At 41.4% G+C, this 21696-nt stretch overlaps 3 protein-coding genes across 6 annotated transcripts in view; 2 read left to right on the forward strand and 1 right to left on the reverse strand.

The window, feature by feature from the left end:
• Positions 1 to 2168: 2168 nt before the first annotated feature.
• The window catches only part of LOC136706854 (insulin receptor substrate 1-B-like), an 86490-nt gene continuing 66962 nt past the window's right edge, over positions 2169 to 21696 (reverse strand). Inside the window, exons 1-5 of one of the 4 annotated variants that reach the window (XM_066680532.1) lie at positions 14150 to 14270; positions 13983 to 14054; positions 7294 to 7545; positions 3742 to 3861; positions 2169 to 3493 (exon numbers count right to left, since the gene is read on the reverse strand). In XM_066680532.1, coding sequence (XP_066536629.1) covers positions 2807 to 3421 — 615 coding nt within the window. In that variant the 5' untranslated portion in view covers positions 3422 to 3493; positions 3742 to 3861; positions 7294 to 7545; positions 13983 to 14054; positions 14150 to 14270 and the 3' untranslated portion in view covers positions 2169 to 2806. Of the gene's footprint in view, positions 3494 to 3741; positions 3978 to 6255; positions 6439 to 7293; positions 7546 to 13982; positions 14077 to 14149 lie in introns of those variants that run through there. The other 3 variants (XM_066680530.1, XM_066680531.1, XM_066680533.1) reach the window with 3 other exon arrangements.
• si:ch73-335l21.4 (E3 ubiquitin-protein ligase-like) lies at positions 10599 to 11849 on the forward strand. Its single transcript, XM_066681954.1, has 2 exons — positions 10599 to 11095; positions 11317 to 11849. Exons 1-2 carry the CDS (start codon positions 10663 to 10665, stop codon positions 11373 to 11375), a joined length of 492 nt encoding a protein of 163 aa, XP_066538051.1. The 5' UTR covers positions 10599 to 10662; the 3' UTR covers positions 11376 to 11849.
• On the forward strand, positions 15437 to 20635 carry LOC136706733 (mucin-12-like). Its single transcript, XM_066680341.1, has 3 exons — positions 15437 to 15524; positions 16343 to 16404; positions 17287 to 20635. The coding sequence occupies exons 1-3, from the start codon at positions 15502 to 15504 to the stop codon at positions 20340 to 20342; spliced, it is 3141 nt and encodes a 1046-aa protein (XP_066536438.1). The 5' UTR covers positions 15437 to 15501; the 3' UTR covers positions 20343 to 20635.

Below are 21696 nucleotides of genomic sequence, written 5' to 3' on the forward strand. Positions count from 1 at the left end.
ACCACCGGTGAATTTGGGATTCTAGGTTATACACAAGTTTACAAGATGTGACGTATATCACAACCTTTTACCTCTTCTTACTGGAGAAAATCCCATAAATGCATTTGAATCTGTACATCGTGTACAGTACACACTTCCCGACATCATTTGGTATTGGTCCAAAGATCAGATCACCTCCTTCTACATTGGTCCTTTTGTGTGTCAGTGAAATTGGTCAGATTTCTTTTCCTGCGTTAGTAGGCGGCTCTTGCCCACGTTAAAAGCTCAGTTATCCACATTTCTCTGCGCAATTAGGAAGAAAATAAACGAGACATGGTGAATAACGGAACTTTAGAAGTTTTAGGACCACAGACATTTACTTTATAAAATGTATAATAAAGGATTAATTAAATTATTTGTCTCTATCTCAGGTTTAATTAGTAAGCTAACTGGCGGATAATCAGGGTAACATTAATAAGCAAATACAGTCTGTTTAAAATTACAGTCAATTAGTGCTTCAAGGCGGATCAGACATTTCCAGTGGCATCAAGACACAGCCTCGTTAGACCGGGCCATTTGTGTGACACGTTACTAAGAATGTGTCTTCAGAGGACAGTCCTACTTCGGCCGCAGCCTAGGCTTTGGAATGCAGCTAGAGAGTCTGGCAATGCGAGACCAGTAAGACGATGGCAGCTAGCCGTATGGGCACCGCTCAGTTGAAATTACACTGGCAGCTGATATGGTTGAAACTGGAAGCTGCGTGGTGTCTTTATGACAGTTGTTTTAATACTGTATTTATGTGATATGATTCTCAGATGGGCAGATGCTAACATGCACATTTTCTTACATCATAAACCTAAGGAACCAATCCTGTCTACTCGTGGGGACTATTTCATATTCATAGATTATATTCATACTGAATGAAGCCATTCTTTGAGGTGTAAACCTCCATGAGGTTTTTGCTGCATCGGCTTAGAAGAGTCGTGCCATTTGACGTTTGGCCTGAACTGAACACATGGAGTTACAGGTTTGTGTATCGAGTGAGGTTTGATTGTACCTGGGTCGCTTGTGGAGTGGGCTGAGTGAATTTTAGTCATCTGCAGTGGTTCACATAGTGGGCAGTTTTTTTAATTGCCCTGTGGTAATTAACAGGTGAGGCATAGCAAGCTGTTTCTCACTGAGGGAACTCCCAGAGTTTAATGGTGTGGACACCCACCCCTATCCTACAGCACGCATTTTACTATTTACTTACTTTTACTATTTACTTACTGACTTAGGTGCTGCCATCAGTAAATTGAGCTCAATTTTACATCTAGTTAAATATATAAATATTCACAAAGCCAAGGGGTTTTGTTTGATGTTAGTTGGCAGTTTTTCTGTTGCAGTTTTATTGTTCGTATCGATATCGGAATGATGTCGTATGGACCACAATTAAGAAATATATTGTGATATAAATTGTGGCCGTATCGTCCAGTTCTTCTCCCAAAACCACTGATCTAACAAATCAGATCATTAACAGATCCTTTCTTGGACAAAGGGTGTGTGTTAGAGCAAATAAATAGTGCATCCTGTTTTTTTCCAAGTCCTACATTGTTAACCCTCCTTTAATTTGTTTGTTTGTTTAAATATAAAAAGACCTCAAAAAGTATGTCTAAAGAGTCTGGGTGATTCTGTCGATAACATTTTACACTTAAACTCTTGTTTAGTTTATTTATATTGATATGCTCTGCTCTACACGGTGTTGATAAAAATGATTGTAAAATAGAAACCACATGCAAAGAAAGACTAAAAATACATGGTTTTGCCATTTAAACATAGGTTATAATTTCAGTATCTGACTCAAAGCCTTGTTACCTTTAAGAAGAGTCACATGGAACATAATCAGTGTCATAGTTTCTGCCATTTTCAAAACACAGAAACATACCCACGTTTTAATTTCTCTCAAGACTTTGTCCCACTTTCAAAAATATCAGGAATGCTGGTGTAAAACGTGCAGCTGACGGCGATCCACCAAATATAGACTTGTCTTGTTTCATATTTGTGCAATTAAACTACAACAGAAACTGATGTGTACACACGATTAAAGAAGTCAGTTTCTAAGTCAAGAAACAAGCAGATCTTAGACTTTATTATACATTAACAACGTAGTTTTTGCCTTAATAATACCATAAAAGTGTAATTTACGACATTATTATTATGATATGCACTCGTATGGGTGCCTCAGTTCACTAGAGGATTCTACAAATTCTTGTCCTCAATAACAATATCTTCACTTTTTCTTCAGTACGACTGCAAAAGCATGGCGTGTGTAAAATGAGTGTTTCTCCAAATCCACTAGAGGGATCCCCTGCTATGCTCAAGTGAAGTTTCCCATTGCAATACTGTGTTCATTACTGTACCAATGTAATACACTGGACTACACACAACTCTCACAGAAATGCATCTGGAACATCTGCCATTATTCAGGGTGTTCACTTAAAAGGTCTGTCATTTATTAAAGGTTCATTTCACATATGATTTAGGTTTAATTACTGTCTTGTGCAGCCACTGACAATCACCAGCGTTAAACAGTGTAAACAGAACCTAACATCCTCTCACAATTGTGGAGGAATCTGAATTAAACCCGTGTCTATCAACTCTGCATTTTTACACACACCTAGGCTAAAGGTTTTCATTTAAATTTACATATAATAGTTCTAAAGGTGTAATCATATAAACATACATCATTAATATGATACAGACACTGTACACTAACAGTCAAAAACATTATTTTGCAACAGAAAGGTCTGAGCATATCCGGCTGCTCTCGGTTTGCTCTCAGCCTTTTTCAGTGGTGGAATAAGTTCGGGCCAAAGACTACTCCGATCACACAGCCCAAGACGAAAAGCAGCCAGAATATGACCACCAGCATCTGCACACACATCAGGCCCCTCCTATGGTTACTCAGCACCTCCATCCTGCTCTCTGAGGGACTCTGGGATCCAGAGTCATCATCCATCTGTTCCACACGGAGGCTGACTGTGGGTAAGATGATGAAGCGAGTGTCACGGGACTCCAGAGACAGGATGACCCTCTGGGTCACGGTGGCCAGCCGACTGGACACTGATACGGGCAACCGGAAGGTTACGGGAGGAAGCTGGGCCAGAATGCGAGAGTTGCAAGGGAGAGAGTGAGCATCTCCACCCTCTAGTGGTGTGGAGTGGCGGCACAAGGGGCAAGAGATGGATGGAAAGCTGTCGGGGTCAGGAGTGTGCAGTGGGGACAGCTGGATGTTATCAAGGCATTCAGTACAGAAGACATGGAGACACTCCAGCATGCGCGGAAGTTTGCGGTCTTGGTCGTATTCCTGATAGCACACGGGGCACTCCACCTCAGGGGAGTCCCCGCAAGAGGAGGTCTCATCCTGGGTTGACGTCACCACTGAGCTCATCCCTGGGCTCATCCCTGGGCTTCTGACATGGAGGTGGACAAGGTTAATGCAGAAAAAACTGGGTTCAATGGAACCTTCTCACACCTGTGATGAAACATATTTTTATTAGAACAAACTTTCAAAAGGTTTTTTTCTAATGGATTAACAACTTCTGCAACCTCGTGATGTTTAAATTGTTATTACAGGTGCAAGAGAGACTTTTGGTGTTTACAAAAAATAATTAAGAAGCTCTACAGCATTAATCACACTAGCAATAAAGAGTACAGTCCATGTTGTAGATGTCTTAACATGATAATGTCAACTATGTCAACATTAGTGTTTTTATTGTGTACCTGTTTCACTGGGTTCTTATTAAGCGTGCCAGTTTCATCTTGTCATGACCCACATTAGGGAGGAGTGTAACTTCTGTCACGGCACAGTGTTTCCTCTTTCACCTCTCAACCCTTATTTTTCTAATTTCACAAAAGGGTGGAAATACTTTCATTCTTTCAATCATTTCTGATTTAAATCATTATCTGTAACCCTTATCCAGTGCAGGGTCACGGTGGGTCCAGAGCCTACCTGGAATCATTGGACGCAAGGCGGGAATACACCCTGGAGGGGGCGCCAGTCCTTCACAGGGCAACACACACTCACACCTACGGACACTTTTGAGTGTCCAATCCACCTACTAACGTGTTTTTGGACTGTGGGAGGAAACCGGAGCACCCGGAGGAAACCCACGCAGACACAGGGAGAACACACCACACTCCTCACAGACAGTCACCCGGAGGAAACCCATGCAGACACAGGGAGAACACACCACACTCCTCGGAAATACTTTCCAATATCTATTAAAGTGTAAATATTTTCTCTGAATGTAATTAAACATTTTCATCTGAATGGCAGAATCTCAAATGATGAACATAGTTAGATACAGTATATCATCAATAATTTTAATAATAGACCAACACAGTCCAAGGTCGAGTAAAACATAAAATTAATAATATTTAGGAATGTGTTGTAGTTTATTGTGGCGTATGAAACAACATAATGCAGTTGAAATGTGTATAAAGTGATGATCTGATACTGCTGCTTTTTTATTCATTTTGTGGCAGTGTAAATAAACAGTAAATTGTATAAGGCAAAAAAAAAGGCTTTAGTGTTATTCTTCAGGAGCCGTACTGACAGACAGGGAACTGCAATGGGGAACCTGGAGTTAATCCAAGCCTCTTTTTATTTTATTTTTCAAAAAAGATCTAGAAAACTGTAAAGCCTGCACAAGGCTGGACATGGTCTGAAATGGTTCATTAAAGATTGTTGGTAAGTGCTGGCGGCTCAAAGGGGAAGTTTGGTTAGTTTCGCAACTCTAACCACAAACTTCTGCTGGTATTTCCTGCTATTAAAATTACCTGATACTGCACTGTGTCAAGAAAGCGGTCGTGTTTAGGAGCGCACACTTTTTGTGTGTATTTTACTGAATGAATCAGAGGGCAGTTTAACAGCTCGAGAATGAAAATAATTACATTGATGTTATTTCAACAAGCCGTAGATTTAAACATGAAATGAAATTATACAAACATTGAGACAGACATCTTTTAAATCCAGGAGTGCAGTTCTTGTGTTCTGTAAATCATTCCTGGGTTTTGCTTGATGCAAGACTTCAGCAGTCCCTTGGTCACCGCTGTCTGATTCCTCTCTTCATGATACACCATAGGCCACAAACCTGACCTGAAAGTAGGGCCAATCGCACGCACTCTGTGTCTGCGAAACCATGCTGTTGTAGCAACTGCAGAACGAGGCCTGGCATTGTCTTGTTGAAATAAACATGGACTTCCTGAGAAGAATGTTGCATTGATAGCAGCATGTCTTTCTCAAATTCCAAAATACATCTCCGAATCACTAGTATATTCACAGATGCGCAAGTCACCCATAACTGTTCTTTAATGATTACAGATTGCCCTTTAGTCTTTGGGACGGTGAGTTGATTTTTTTCTTGACTGCTTCCATCTTTTCTAACGGTGTCATATCAAAAATGTGTTAATGTTTACAAAACAATTAAATCAAGTTGGTCAGCCACAAAATTGAAATCTTTGGTCTTGCCTTTGTTTGTTTATTTACTTTGTTGTTGTTGTTCTCATGTTTTTTATTGCATTTTTAATGCACTCTCAAAAAGGTTTAAATATTTTTGTTCTACATGCCTTTATCACCGCTCAAACAAGCAGGTCTGCACTGAACAACCTAAATAGTTCAGATGAATATGGTGGACAATACAATCTGGGCTGAATGTTTGACAGATTTAGAAACAGTAGCTATGAGAAGCTAGGATGTCTCTGAATTTTGCGGCTTCAGTTAGCAGCACGGTGACTGTCTGAGAGGAGTGTGGTGTGTTCTCTCTGTGTCTGTGTGGGTTTCTTCCGGGTGACTGTCTGTGAGGAGTGTGGTGTGTTCTCCCTGTGTCTGCGTGGGTTTCCTCCGTGTGCTCCGGTTTCCTCCCACAGTCCAAAAATACATGTTGGTAGGTGGACTGGAGACTCAAAAATGTCCGTAGGTGTGAGTGTGTGTTGCCATGTAAAGGACTGGCGCCCCCTCCAGGGTGTGTTCCTGCCTTGCGCCCAGTGATTCCAGGTAGGCTCCGGACCCACCGCCGCCCTGAACTGGATAAGGGTTTACAGACAAAGAATGAATAAATGTAGCTTTTAGTTTACAGGGTTTTTTTTTCCTTTTCAGAAAGTCTAGTATGCTGATCTACTTGTGTTTGTGTTTGTGTCTGTGTTTGGTTACAGTGTGTGGTTTGGTTACACCACCAAAACATTCCCCGACTATCACTACTTCTGCTTTTAAAAACCATTACAAATGACACTCACTGAACACATTACACATTTATAGATGACATTCTCTGGAGTGCTGTTACTAGCTGCATGTCTCAGAAGTGTATTTGATTTTAGGATGAGTAATCACACAGCCGTGTACACAATGACTCAGCCAGAGGGAGGCCATAGGGAGAGCTGCCTAGTGATGGAACACTCTAGAGGATTGGTGTCAGAAGATTTGAAACAGTTTAAAGAGTTGAAACCTGCAGTTAATCGTCAGTTTATAAATATACTCTATGTGCAAATGACAAAAAGCTTTTTATACTAAATACACACATTTATAGCAACTGGTAACATGCAGCATTTTGTCTCAGAATCATATTACAGTGGTAATGTCTTATATTGTTTTATGATACACTATAGATTCTGTATAGATCTTGTATACATTCCTGTATTGCTATCTCTTTTCGCTACGTGTGAGATAACAAAAGTGTCAAGATAGCATCATAATTACTAGGATTGAATGACAACATCATTGATATGAGACCTGTCTTAATAACCATTTAAGATATTGTGATTTAATATCATTTTTCAATAAGTTGAATTATAGTTACTACAGAGAGGGTTTAGAGGACACTTACAACACATGCTTTCTCTCTCTGCTGGAGGAAATCCTCCAGAAAAATGGACAATATTCTGATGTAATGTGCTGTAACATGATTTTAATCTGAGTGCACTTTTCCCTTTTCTATTGCTACATTTGTCTTTTTTTTGTACTGACTCACTCAAGTGAAGCTGGTGTGCAAAAAAAGTGTTGTTCATGAAATAAATAAATAAATAAATAAACAGGAGATACAATGTTCTGACAACTATACAACTGCAGCAACATCTAGGTGTACAGTGTCACTGAGGAGTACATTTTGTAAAGATAAAGGTGCTGGACTCACTACCCTGAGGCTGAGAACACGGAGGGCAGGGCTAATGCTTTGGACGATGAATATTAGTTAATCTAAGGTCAGCTGATATTAAAAGCTCTGTGTGAAAGTGCAAGAATCTTGTCATATTTCAGTGTGTGCGATGATGGACACTTACCAAGCAGCGTAGTGCTCTCACTGCAGCAGGGTTACCCCAGTTCTCCTTTTGCTCTCAGGCTTCAGATCCATTTCTACATCTGTTTAATGATGCCTTTGCCCAAGTCCTTTTATGAGCACGTTTGAGTAATGACATATATTTAAGCACCCACTCTCTCTGTCTCTCGCTTGCTCTCCCTAGATCCCATAACTAAATGTCTGGGGCATTTGGGCCAGTTTCCCTGACATTTATTACCTAGAGATGGTTGGGTTTCTAGGAGAGGGAACAGTGTGAGATGCGTTAAGATCTTAATACCTCCTCACTTTAACCTTCTTTGGTTCTACTGTCCGTGTCTCACCACCCTCATCATTATCATGTTAGCCAGTCTGGTATATCAATGATGTAGGAACTGTTAGAAAAAAACGTCAGGAAAATGCTGTGTTATGTGAAAAGGGGCCGTGGAAAATTGTTGCATTTGTTAATCATTATTGTAAACTAGAGATTTCCTGACTGGTTTCCAGTAACCTGCTGATGTGAAGGTTCCCAGAGGCTTGTGGGTCATGTTTTTTTTTCAGGTTGTAAATTTATTTAGTTGGACATTGAACTTTTGGCTGTCGGTGATTCATGCCGAGATCTTTTCCCTCATCTGTTATTTATTTATTTATTTATTTATTTATTTATTTATCTCTTTCCGAAAGTAAGAGTGAGGCCAAGCCTGACAGCTCCTCCCACTGGCCTTTACGAAGTCACAACGAGCAATTTAACACTAAAGTGATTACAGTAAGGGCCTACTGCCTACAGTGAGTTAAATCATGTTTATTTTTAGCATCTAATGTCACTCAGCTCAACCTAAACAAACGTATGGTTTACTCCATGCTTGTTATGACTGTATATCACAGTGGTGAGGCCTAATTTCGCTAAAGGACATCATTTTAATCCAGTGCCGTAAGCACTTTTTCAGGTCAGTAGTTTCACTTCCTGGAGAATGAAGTCATGCATATTTTAGTCACAAAGAGAGCGGAGATCCTCCAGCAGAGCAGGAGCAGAGCCGGTTAGATCCAGAATTGAACGTCACAGGCACGCCCAGATATTATGGAGAGCAAGAGTGGAGGAAGAAAGACACGTGTAAATTCAGGGAAACCTGTCTGAGGAAAGGAACGTAATGCTTTCATACAGTACACTAAAATGAAACTTTGTTATGAAAGTTATATTTAAACAAGTCAGTTCCAGTGCATTTACTGTACATGAAAAAACATTCCACAGCTGGTTCATACCACCAACTTTTAGGAATGTACCCCACAGACAGTTCATTCATTCATTCCTTGTCTGTAACTGCTTTTCCAGTTCAGAGTTGCAGTGGATCCAGAGCCTCCCACAGGGGACACAGACCATTCAGAGTTTATATATATATGTAAGTAGCTTCTTTATCATACATTATATATATGTTAGCAGCTGAATTATGTCTTTACCAAAGGTATTTTTATTTAATCATGTTTTAAAAAATACTGCAAACTGTAAACAAATAGTTGGTGAAAGTAAGTCTCCACCTGTACATCTCTATGTTCATGTATCATAAAATAATATATACAGAAGCAGTGCATTAAATGTTAGAGGGCTAAGCAGTTTATGAAGGAATGGAAGTGGCTTTATGTTATTCATTCATTCATTCAGTTTAATCCTGATCATTGTTCTCAGAGCCTGGAAGTACTGGGCGCAAAGGCAGAAACAAGCCTGGACAGGGTGCCAGTCCATAGCAAGGCATCACTCACTCACAGCTGTGGACAATTTCTCACAGACAGTTCTCCTACCAACAAGGGTTTCAGGACTGTGGGATGAAGTCGGAGCACCTCTAGGACACACACAGGTGAAACATGACAAACACCTCACAGTGACCCATGGCAAGGATTAAACCCAGGGCCCCGAGATCCTCAACATGTACAGCACCAGCACTTCATGTTGCACTGGTGCACCTCCTGGCTTTATTTTATTAATAAATAAATAAAATAATGCTATAATTATCCCAAAGAAAACTGTAGTAAAATAGCAACTTTCTTAAATTTGAAGGGAAAGCATCGCAAGAAATCTGAATTCCTGCAACATCATACACTACCCGTCACACTGTTACAGCCACGCATGTACATTATAAAGTCATAAGTTAAACATATCCAAGATACAGTAAGTTTTATTTTGTATTGGAAAAAGTGGCGGGTTTATTGTGGCCCAATATAACCAAAGATCAATTCATACCCAAGCAGCTGTCTCAACATGTTCAGAAGTATTTTTGTCTCTTTTGTTATTGTTGTAAATCAGAAGGGAATTTCCACTTAACAGGAATTTCCACTAAACATATCCCGTAGCGTACGGAATATGAAGCCTTTGAAATATAAGAAATCAGCGATGTATGGGATATAAAGGTGATATTCACGATTTTAATTTTAAAAAATGACAACATTTTCATAAGTGGACCTCAGTTAACTTTTTATTTAACTGAGAATAAAAGATTCATTAACCAAGGAATCTTGCATCCCAGTATTTCACAGAAGTTCGTAGTGAAGAGTTATATTACTCAGTTACGAGTATTATATTACAATTATTTTATGGTTCATTGATTGATAAGCAACAGATTGGAGCTGCAGTCACACCGCTCCAGGGTCCTGGGGTTATAGGTTAAAACCCTGCTGCAGGTGAATGACTGTGAGGAGTTTGTTGTGTTCTCCCTGTGTCTGCGTGGGTTTCTTCTGGATGCTCCCGTTTCCTCCCATGGTCCAAACACACATGATGATAGGTGGATTGGTTATTGAAAAGTGTTTTGCGGTTTGCTCCCGGTTATTCCAGGTAGGCTCCTGACCCACCACAACCGTGAACTGGACAAGACCATGAATAATATATATATAATGTTTTGTTGATTATAACGTCTGTACTGACAGAATCACAGTTTTGAGCTTCTGTGTTTTATTTCGTTGAGTGCATCAACAAGAACAGGATTAATACTAGGATTAAAACTATCCATCTTCAAGCAAGAGCAAGACCCCTGCCTTTTAGGGGTGTTGTTTGACCAGCTGTTCTACAGAAACTGTTATTTAAAAACTGTATAGAAACTGTTCTACAGAAACTAAACTGTTATATAAGTGTATTTATTTATCAGTTTCTTCAGAACAGTAATCTATCAATCTTTGTTAGTTTGGAGCAGCGGTGATACGTGACTGGGGATGATGAGGTCATCAGTGTTTGTCAGCGTGTTGCTAGTAAACTGTAAACTAAGCTCCGCCTCCGGTAATGTGACGTGCTTCGCCCGGCGTCCGCGCCTCTATAAAAGAGCCAAACCTGAGGGAAGTCCCTATTACTGCTACAAATCACTATCGCTGTCGGCTACGTTTAACGGTGGAGACGATGCCTGGAGAGCAAGAGTTAGAGCTGGAGTGCGGGATCTGTTACGGCGTCTATAACGCTACAACCCGCTGCCCGCGGCTACTAAGTTGTGGACACCGCTTCTGCGAGTCTTGTTTGCTGCGGCAGGGCTCCGTTGTCCTGCCGGCGGAAAGCGGCACCACCTGCGGTGTGGTGTGCGCGCTGTGCCGCCGCCCCACTCCGCTCCAGGTGGCGGAGCTAAGAGAGTGTCTGCCCCGGGACCTGGAACTGCTCCAGATGCTCACAGATTCCGGGAATCTGCCCTGCAACGCCAGCGAAGATGAGGAGGATGAGGAGCCAGAAACGCACACAAGTGGGCATGGAAAGGACCAGAGTTTACCCTCCACCAGGAGAGTGCGACTGTGGAGAACCGTAAAGAAACTCTGCAGGAAAATTCGAGGACAAAACCGAGCAGGTAACAGAACGGAGCTCAATAAAGGGTTTAGAGAGTCCGGTTCCGTTATGACTTACGTCACTAGGTCAACATTTAAATTAGAATGGGCTGTAAAAGCCCTAGCTTAAATATATTTCAGTTACAGGTGGTAAAAGCTAGTATCTTCACATCTATCCTCAGCCCCTGGAGTGTAAATGATGCAACCAACTTAACCTGTGTGTGTGTGTGTGTGTGTTCTCCAGGCTGTATTACTGATGCTGAAGTGAGAGACCTGGCACTGATGTCTTGCTACATGATCTAAACGGCGGGAACGTCTGGGAAATGTCTGCTTTTGTTAATGGCTTACCGTATAACAGAACTTACAGCAAAGTTGACTGGCCACTCCTCAGGGACTGACCAGGCCCCTTTCAGAGGCAAGTCAAGTAAAAGGTTGTATGGAAATACACAGTGAAAAGACTGGACTGTTGTGACCTGTCGAACTGAACCGATGACGAGGGAAGTGAAACCTAACCGCTGGAATTTTGGGGGGATTCCTGATCCAGTGTTTTTCTCACATATTTACTGTGGACTTATTATTATTATTATTATAAAATGTTGCACTGTGAAAATTAAGCTTTAAAATATTCAGCCAAGCCACTTTTTAATATAACAATAAATTATCTTATTTGACCAAATGGGTATTGCCTTTTTATGAAATGATTAAACAAGATATTTATTATTACACTTTGTCATATTTATTGTTTTTATTAAAAGCTAAACTTTGTAATTTTTTTAAATAAAGATTTAAGAATGTCTTTGGTGTTTTGTAATGTTCTTCATTTTTAATGTTTGTTAGTGTTTATAAATAACAACGTGCACCCCCAGAACGTTTAAAATACTTAATTTACCGTAATGTTTGTCTCAGAAAATAAATAAACGGTGTTGAAATGGGTAAAATTTAGCCCAGAGTCCTAGAGGGGACAAAACTAAGAATAAACTGCTGTTTTAACATCTCTTCTGTTAACTGGGCCCTGATTATAGTGGCTCATGTAACAAGGCAAAACAACTAAAAGCGTTTTGATATCAGGGTCATTGATTATAAATCTAACACTTTGAGTATATTTATTTCCTTAAGCACATGTACTAATGAAGTATATAGTTATAAGAATTTAGTTTTATTCACTTCAGTCGTTCACGTTTAGTTTCTAAAGCAGGTGGCAGCATTTGTATTGTTTGGTGATCTGTAAAATCTTCGATGATTTAGGTTTTTTATATCAGAATGGTTTAAAAAGTAAAGAATTATGTGTAGTGTCAGTGCTTGTTAATGTCAGTCTGGATCGATTAAGAACTGTCCCTAAGAAGGTCTAACATTTACGCATTATATTAGTAATTATAATCATACACAAGATAAGATAATAATATCCTGTGCTGGGACGTGCAGAATTGAAGATGAAGATATCCTGTGCCAAGCCATTAAAACTTCACATAGGGCCCACCACACTCTCTTCCTACTTCTACACAAAGGTTGCTGTAGCTGTTTATGATCCAATCAGCAACTAGCTTTCCTTAACCACTATGGTTACTCATTGAGCCCAGCCCATGAGCACGCAAACCACCCACTGTATCACTAGCTCTTCACAGGGGTCACCCAATGTATCACTAGCTCTTCACAGGGGTCACCCACTGTATCGCTAGCTCTTCACAGGGGTCACCCACTGTATCACTAGCTCTTCACAGGGGTCACCCACTGTATCGCTAGCTCTTCACAGGGGTCACCCACTGTATCACTAGCTCTTCACAGGGGTCACCCACTGTATCACTAGCTCTTCACAGGGGTCACCCAATGTATCGCTAGCTCTTCACAGGGGTCACCCACTGTATCGCTAGCTCTTCACAGGGGTCACCCACTGTATCGCTAGCTCTTCACAGGGGCCACCCAATGTATCGCTAGCTCTTCACAGGGGCCACCCAATGTATCGCTAGCTCTTCACAGGGGCCACCCAATGTATCGCTAGCTCTTCACAGGGGTCACCCACTGTATGGCTAGCTCTTCACAGGGGTCACCCACTGTATCGCTAGCTCTTCACAGGGGCCACCCAATGTATCGCTAGCTCTTCACAGGGGCCACCCAATGTATCGCTAGCTCTTCACAGGGGCCACCCAATGTATCGCTAGCTCTTCACAGGGGCCACCCAATGTATCGCTAGCTCTTCACAGGGGTCACCCACTGTATCACTAGCTCTTCACAGGGGTCACCCACTGTATCACTAGCTCTTCACAGGGGTCACCCACTGTATCACTAGCTCTTCCAGAAGGCCCCCCTGGCACCGTTAATGCATGCTCAGTGCCACCAGTTCCATATGATCTTTACATGCTACATCACCAACAACCACAACAGCACCTAGTGTGTTCTCCCTGTGTCTGCGTGGGTTTCCTCCGGGTGCTCTGGTTTCCTCCCACAGTCCAAAAACACACATTGGTAGGTGGATTGGTGACTCAAAATGTGTCTGTAGGTGTGAGTGTGTGAGTGAATGTGTGTGCTGCTCTGTGAAGGACTGGCGCCCCCTCCAGGGTGTATTCCCGCCTTGCGCCCAATGATTCCAGGTAGGCTCTGGACCCACCGCGACCCTGAACTGGATAAGGGTTACAGATAATGGATGAATGAAAAACAATAAACAAATAAAAATAAAATAATAAATATTAATAATAATAATCTGCAGTCAATTTCAGAATTTAGAAACAGGACTCTCCGTAATGCAGACTCCATATTCAGTGATATGTGAAAAAATTCTGAACTTTCAATGTACACTATTTACTTAGGTAATAACAACAAAGAAATAAAATAAGTGGTAACAAGCAATTTAACTACTTTGAAATCAGCCACTGTTTACAGCAAAAACCAGGAAAGACTACATCTGTTTAGTTTTACCATAAGTTGAGTGTACGGTGGTCCACTGATGAACGTTTGTTTCTGCCTCCTCTGACGACATTTTCTCCACCTCTGACGAACCAAGAGAAAAGGCCTGTTATACAAAATTAAGATACATATGTGAAACATAAATGTTCATTTTTAAGAAATGGTGAGCACTAACTTACTCTAAGCAAACCTCGATTCCTAGTTATAGCGGTACTGACTCAACACTTGATAAATATAAGTTACTGTTCCCGCAGATTATCTCTCTAAACAGTCTGTTAAATCCGGTTTTATACCTACAACAAAGCTGTAAGTTCCCCGTCGTTTCTACTTATCAGTCTTTCCCCTAACTCCGGTCGTCCCCTAATTCCACCCACTGCTGTATATGGTGCAATTCCGCTCTCTCTCTTCGCCAATCGCATTGGGTAAAACAATAAAACATAAGATCAAGCCTTAGTAGGGCATTTAAACATCAGTCTTGCAAGAAATCACACATCTAAACAATATTTAAGTATCTCCAACAGTGTTTTAATTATTTGTGTACAAAACTGCACGTAGAACACAACACATTTCCATTTCGCGACAGATATTTCCCTCAGTGTAAAAGTTAGCTTACCTGCTAACTTCCTTTTCTCTGAGGGGAAAAATCTACCGCCATTTGACTGTCACAAGCCGGGGGGGGGGGGGGGGGTTGCCCGAAGTTAGGGGGCGCTAATAATCTTAGCAGTATTGGCACCTACTTAAACAAAAGCGTTTTTATCTAAAAACATATTTTCTTTCAAAGGCAAGCAAGTCTTGGACATTAATCTACACATATGTGACCCCTGAAAAATGTTGATTTGAGTGAGTAAAGTACTTCTATTTATATACAGTTAGCTGAGATTTCCAATATTGTAATTAAAGTGGCCGGAAGTTGGGGTACCTACTTAGTGCTTGTCCGCCATAAAACAAACCCCTGTAAGAGAGGACGTGAACGCCATTGGCTGCATTAAAAAATGACGGACAGCTAACTCTAGTTGGTGATTGGCTTAATAAAAAGTGACTGACATCAAGACTCGACTGCATTCGAAAATGACTGACATATGCTCCGCCTTTTATGACGTGTAATGGCGCTCCGGCCTGAGGCGTTACCCTTCTCCCCAGAGGTCGGTCGCGTTCTTGTGCAACTCTTAACGTAATTACGGTATTTCCCACAGGAAAACATTATGACTATCAGGGATGTGTCCCATTATTAAAAATAAAATCCGGAAGCTCCCTTTACTACCTATTTTTTTCTTTTGATTTATTTACATATTGGGGAACTATCAAACAAACCAAAAGATAAATGTAATTTCATTCAAATATTCAGGCAAACCAGTGGGTTTGGGAGTGTCTTAAGAAGTGACGAAGATTATCATCTTACATTGGACATTTGGGACGTAGCCCTTGACTTGTTCATAAAAAGTATTTTTTTTCTGTTTTTTTTTAACGTCCCATCTGCCAGCAACGTTGTGCTTGATGGACTACTTCAATTTGAGCTGTGTGGATATCTAAAATGACTCCTGGATTTAATTCAAGGTAAGTTTATGGAAGCAAATCTGTTTAATCAGACTTTGAAATAGTACCACCTTTGAATTTTTTTGCTCTTGAATTGAACTCGTGAATTTTCAAGAATGTTTCCACATTCTGTCAAATCACACGCTCTGTTCACAGGGCCATTACAAAACATCTCCACGGTAAAATATCTTCATCTTCAGGACATCAATAGTCTGTTATATTGTGTCTTTACTGAGACTTTCAGATTTTTGAGACACTTTGAAAATAAAGAGCTAATTTCCGCGGAAGGAAGCTAAACGTGTAGTTTTTCCACGGTGTGGAAGTTGTGTTCGTATGTCGTCATCTAGCGGCGATAGAATGCAACTACTGCACCATTTAAGGTGAAAGAGAAAATCCTCATGAATCGATTGCTTATCCTTGGTGACCCGGATGTGACTCTGAGTTTCTGGTATCTGTATTTTGGTGTCTGAATTTCGTCTACCGAATTCGAGCAAATATACTGTTTGAATATTTTTGAGCTTGAATTTTATTAACCTTGAATAACAGTGAAAACGTGTTCTTGAAAACTCACGAGTTCAATTCAAGAGCAATTATATTCAGATGAATAACTGCGAAGCAAAATATTCAGAGGTGGAAACCTGAAGACTTAAATTCAAAAGCAACAAAATTCAGATGAAAATTTAAGTGCCAAAAAAAAATGAGTGCTACAAATTCCAAGGTGATATTTCAAAGACTGATGAGACAGATTTGCTTCCATATACGTTTAGCCTAAAATTGTACTTTAAATGGAAAGTAAACATTTAGTCTAAACACTGATGGTCTTTTTATTTCTCTCCCAGTCTGGCACTGCTTTGTTTGGTTTTCCTGGTGGAGTTTTCTTGTTCTGCGCCACCGTCAAAAGGTAATCCCCCAGAGGTACAGTGTAAAATGACTGCTGAGGAGTTTGTGAACATGATTTACTTAATGTGAATCTACTGAAGGTTAAAGTGCACTGCAAGGGTTTAATGTCAACTGAGCATTTACCAGTGTTCCTGTGAAATACAACCGTAAGAATTCTGAAAGTAGGTGAAGGGTAATGTGATTAACACTAACTTTTAATTCGTTGCATGTTTTTAATGCATTTTATAAAGACACTCACTGTGTAATGAATTATTAACTTCAGTTAGATATGTGCCTTCCTCAAAAACTATGGCAGAACCAGGCGTATAAACTATAAACAGCTGGAGACATCTACAGTGTGTGACTCAACAGTCTGTAGACATCTGCTCGCTCTATATTTCCTTTTTAAATGTAGTGCATCAGTTTGAGTTTTTGTCTCTCTATTGCTGCACAGTCCCAGCTCCTCTTCTGAGAAACCTTACAGTAAATAATAATAATAATTAGTTCAGTTTATATAGCGCCTTTCACAAACCCACGGACGCTTAAATGTCGGAACATGTCTGTGAGAATTTGCTGAAGGTCAGGGACAGATATTGAATATCAGTTCTGGATCAGAGACATCACTCCAGCACACTTCAGATGTACTACACGGATCAACACCGTTCATAATAACGCAGGTCAATGTTTCCACAACCCAGTGCTTGAGAGTTTTAGACCCCTGTGACTGAACCTATGAACGATGTACGATGCATGGCGTCCTTGGGTTAATTCTGAAGGCTTGTGTCAGCAGTGGGTGCAGATTAAATTCATGTAAACGCACGTAGACATACAGTGTGTGTTAAACTAACACTATTCTGTTGTTTGGAATAAACCCTGTTACGTTTATTTACCTCTTTACCATCAGCCAGAAGCATAGCATTCATCAGTGAAGATAGAAATCCGAATGAGGAACTAAAAAGAGTGGATAATCCCAGCAGTGTTGACCCATCCAGCCAACGTCACCCTGAGCACTCTGTGCCTATCACCACAGACACTAAACATTCAGAGAGATCTGCTGGCGAAGCTTTGTTTAGGAATGAAAACTCCTCCCGTGAACATATCACCCATCGTGCCTACAGTGCTCCTCATGAACATGCATTACGTCCTGTTCACCCTTACCCAGTGTCACATGATGATGCAGTGTCTTCAAGAAGCACTACAAAGGTTAGCCTTGAGGGCATTGATAGCCATTACAAACCACATAGACTCAGCCCAAGCTACAGTGGGGAACGAAACCAGGACCAGTACATGAGGCATGTAACTGGTTGGACTCCCCTACCTCAGAATCACACGGATGGAGCTGAACATGACGGAAGAGCACTACATTTATCTAAAGATACCATACGAATCAGTGAGAAGAGTTCTATCATTAGACTTCTCAGGCAATCGCTAAATGAGTCGCCATCAGAGTTCAAGCCAGTCATTAGTAATCCTGTTGAGCTTTGGAAACTTACAGATGGGTCAAGCAAGATCATGCCTCGTCTAGAGCAAAGTGCATTCGTTCAAGAACCTGGGACATCCTACGCAGCTATGCCCCAAAGTGTTCAGGACATGAAAGGAGCCCTCACACTTACCTTTCAGTCTAACCAGGGGAAGCAAACGTTATATGAGAGGGGCACCACACGGAGAAGACCTACCACAGCCAAGCCTTCTAGTTTTATAAAGGTAATGACATCCAGTGCATTCCATCCAGCTGTGACCAACAGTGACGATAAAATTCAAGACGTGCACGGGACATCTCGGCATGTCGCTTCTGCTTCATGTTTCCCCACCTCTATGTCCACGACAAGAAACATTTATCATCTCTTCCCATCAGCCGTCAGACACAGTGCCCCATCTCAAAAGACTTTAGAGTTTCACCAGAGGAAGCCTTCCATGGCCAAAAAGGGTACAACAATTTATACCACTCCAGCGTCCCCTCTACGTTTGTGGCACAAGGACGCATCACAAAATGGAAGAGACGTTGGAACAAAAATGTTTAATGTTGGTTCGTTTAATCGCAGACCGTTCAACTACTCAGCCCCCCCGGATTTTAAAGTCTTGGGTCTTCAGAATATTCAAAGCATCCAAACGATAGGAACAGTACAGTGGGTAGTCGTAAAGCCCAGTCATGCACCCGTCGGTCGGTCTAACACCTATCACTCTCCTCCCACAAAGCTAACTGCACTGAGGGGTACTTCAACTCAGAACGCAAACCCACATTCAAGTGCCCAAATCAACGTGATACGACATGGCACCAAAGAAGCAGGACCAAGTGAAGTAAGGCCTTTCCAGATGGGCCCAGTGAGCAGTTCTCAGAGGTTCCTCACATCTGTCAGTTATCAAACATCCAAATTAGTTCCTTTAAAGAACATCAAAGATTCAAGGCTATGGCAAACAATAGCAATGCCAGCATCTGTTAACAGTGGAATTACACAAACAACTGGAGAAACATTTGGTAAACTGTTCCATGATCACAGTAATCCCCCCGAGTACGTTCCTGCTCTATCACAGATGAAGAACTCTCAAAATCTTGGTCAAAGGAACAGGGAGATTTTCTATCACCCACAAATGTTACCTGACCACCACAGCTCGCCTTACAGCAAACCACCAAGCACAACGGGCACCGTAGCTGTCAGTGGGGTTCCGCCTACGCAAAGTCAGTCAGAGAGGTCTTATGGATGGACAGCCAGCAGATTGGTTACTGTACAGACCACAGAAGTCCCCTCCGTTGTCGGACCAGGTGTACGTGCCTCTGAATCATCCATAATGTCCAGCCAGACGTCCAAAACTACTGACACTGACACCGGAATAACGTCAAGAAAAGACCTTGGTGGAACCTTAAAAAACAGAACCACGTATCTTTTTAACGGCTCCACTTCAATGTTTAGCAAATTAAGTTCAACCAACAACAAGTTGGGGTCTATTCCGGATCATCACATTGTAACAACGTCTAAAGTCCTTCTAAACGATACAGCACCACGTTACAGTAAACCTGTCCAAACCCACACTTTTGCCTCGAGGACACCTCCTGAGAGAGTGAACACTGTCGAAGATCCCTTCATCTCTGATGGCAATGTCCAGTCTTTACCCACAACACCTAATGAGACCCTTTCTCACGTTATTACACCAGGCACCGACGGCCGGGACGTTTCCACTCCAGCTAGTCCTGACCCTGTCACACCCCAACATGGGATTGGACACAGTCAAGCAAAGACCATCACCATGACGCCTGTTACACCTGGAGTGAGTAACGTAGATCATGGTGAGGTGAAATCCCCATCAAAGGCAGAGGAACATCAAATGTGGAATGCTGAATGGGCCGGAAGAGTCCAGCAGTACAGAAGCCGTCTCAATGCCGCACAGAGCTTTAGGCCGACCAGCAGTGTTGTGATAGGTAAACGTATTAAAGTCTCCGACGAGGACAAAAGAAAACATTCAAAGACCCAGAGCAGCTCTGTGAATCTACCACCACCTCAGCCACCTATTTACAGGTCTCCTATTATTCGTAAACCTAAAAAGACTGAAAATAACGAGACATTAATTCAGGAGAGTTTACCGCCGAATACCACTTACGCCAAACTCGTACTGGATTCGAAAAGCACAGACATCACTGTTGAAAGCACAGGTGACACATCTAGGTTTGCTTCAGCAGAAATAAAAGAAGAAGACCTGACATCACTTCAGTTTTTGAATTCTACTGGAAGTGCTTCCTTTAGTGTTCGAGAGCCTGGCTCCGCGTCAGAGGAAAGCCACAGTGGTTCCCACACGCTTTCCAGCTCCTCGTTAGTGCAGACTACAGCTCGTCAAGTCCCTGCTCCTGGAAATGAAGGAGACGGATGGAGGCGGAGTGAAATGGAACCCACAGCTTCTAATTATTCATTCTCTTCTTTAAACGAGGACACAAGTTTCTTGAAAAGCGGTGCTATGTTTAGGGAGTGATCAGGATGCTCGCTGTGATTAGAAGCGTGGGGACAAATGGGGACATGAAGCTGTATTGGACTGAGGACGTGGTTCTTAACTGTTTTCTTGTGTCACAATGTCCTCAGGACAATTGATTATTGTCTAAACTTTTGTCAGAATGCAGTGGAATGGGGGTAAAAACAAGCAAAAAAATGAGTACAGGGCAGACTCCAAGAAGAATGAAATTTGGGATTCATGGGCATCAGGATTGTGTTTTTTCCGTTTCCTCCTGTTTGTTGTACTGAACCATAATAAAATAATACAAACTGAAATGCATCTATTTCTCACTCGTTATGGGATGAGTATAATTCAGAAAGCAATCTAAGATTGCTTGAAATTTACTTTTATTTCAGTGTCGTTGTCCAAACAAATTCAAATCGCCATTTTTCAAAATGTGGTAAAAATTTCATGAAAAACAAAAAAAAAAGTATAAAATGGCTCCAAAGCTTCTTTCTCCGTATTCTTTAATAAACAACGAATGATGCGACACAGAACAGAAAACCCTTCTGAGGTTAATGTCTGTTCTTGTCTCATTGGGAATGGTAATCCACTCCAAAGCTGGGGTGCGCTGTGATCTGAGGTCATTGTGTCAGACAGCCGCCAGAGGGCGTGTGTGTGCCGCATGAAAAAGCTGTTCTCAGAGTTCTTTGAGTTCATTTTGTTTTTCAACAGCTCTATAGGGCTATTGTACAGAAAAAGCACCTGAAAAAGACTCAGATATTTGAGAAAGTTAAAATAAAAAAAAGAAGGCAGTGTTTATTCACGCCTCCAGCTGCTTTCTTCGGGATTGAAATGTCCCCACTGCAGTAGACCATTAGGCATTGACTGCGATGGTAAGTAGTCTGAGACTGATTAAGAGTATTATGGCATAGTGATTTAAAGTAGTTCTCCGAGTGGTAAACTGCAAAACCTCTAGAGAAACCACTTCAACGCTCAGAATGTGTTTACTTTGTACTTTTTACTTTATTCTTAAATCAAAGTTAGCCCTGTTCTAGTCAAAAGTGTGACATTAACCTTTTCCCTTTCGGCAAAACCACGGCAGAAATCCCCTTTTCTACACCCATCCTCAACTGCCACATTGCCCCAGCATGAGGCCGAGGCAAAGGGGGGAAACTGGAGAAGGGGGGTCTGTCAATCATGACTGCATACATTGTACATTGGATTACTGCCCCTCCCCCCCATAAACGCCTGGAAAGTGGAACATTCCTATTTTTAAAAAAGTAGTTTTTTGTGTTTCCACTGAAAAGCAGAGCCTCACAATCAAAGATCACTTTGAATTTACATTTTATTAAAATGTTAAGGGTGGTGTTGCGTGTACTGAAATGTGCTTATT

This window comes from Hoplias malabaricus, chromosome 9, assembly GCF_029633855.1.
Source record: "Hoplias malabaricus isolate fHopMal1 chromosome 9, fHopMal1.hap1, whole genome shotgun sequence".
Taxonomy (NCBI): Eukaryota; Metazoa; Chordata; class Actinopteri; order Characiformes; family Erythrinidae; genus Hoplias; species Hoplias malabaricus.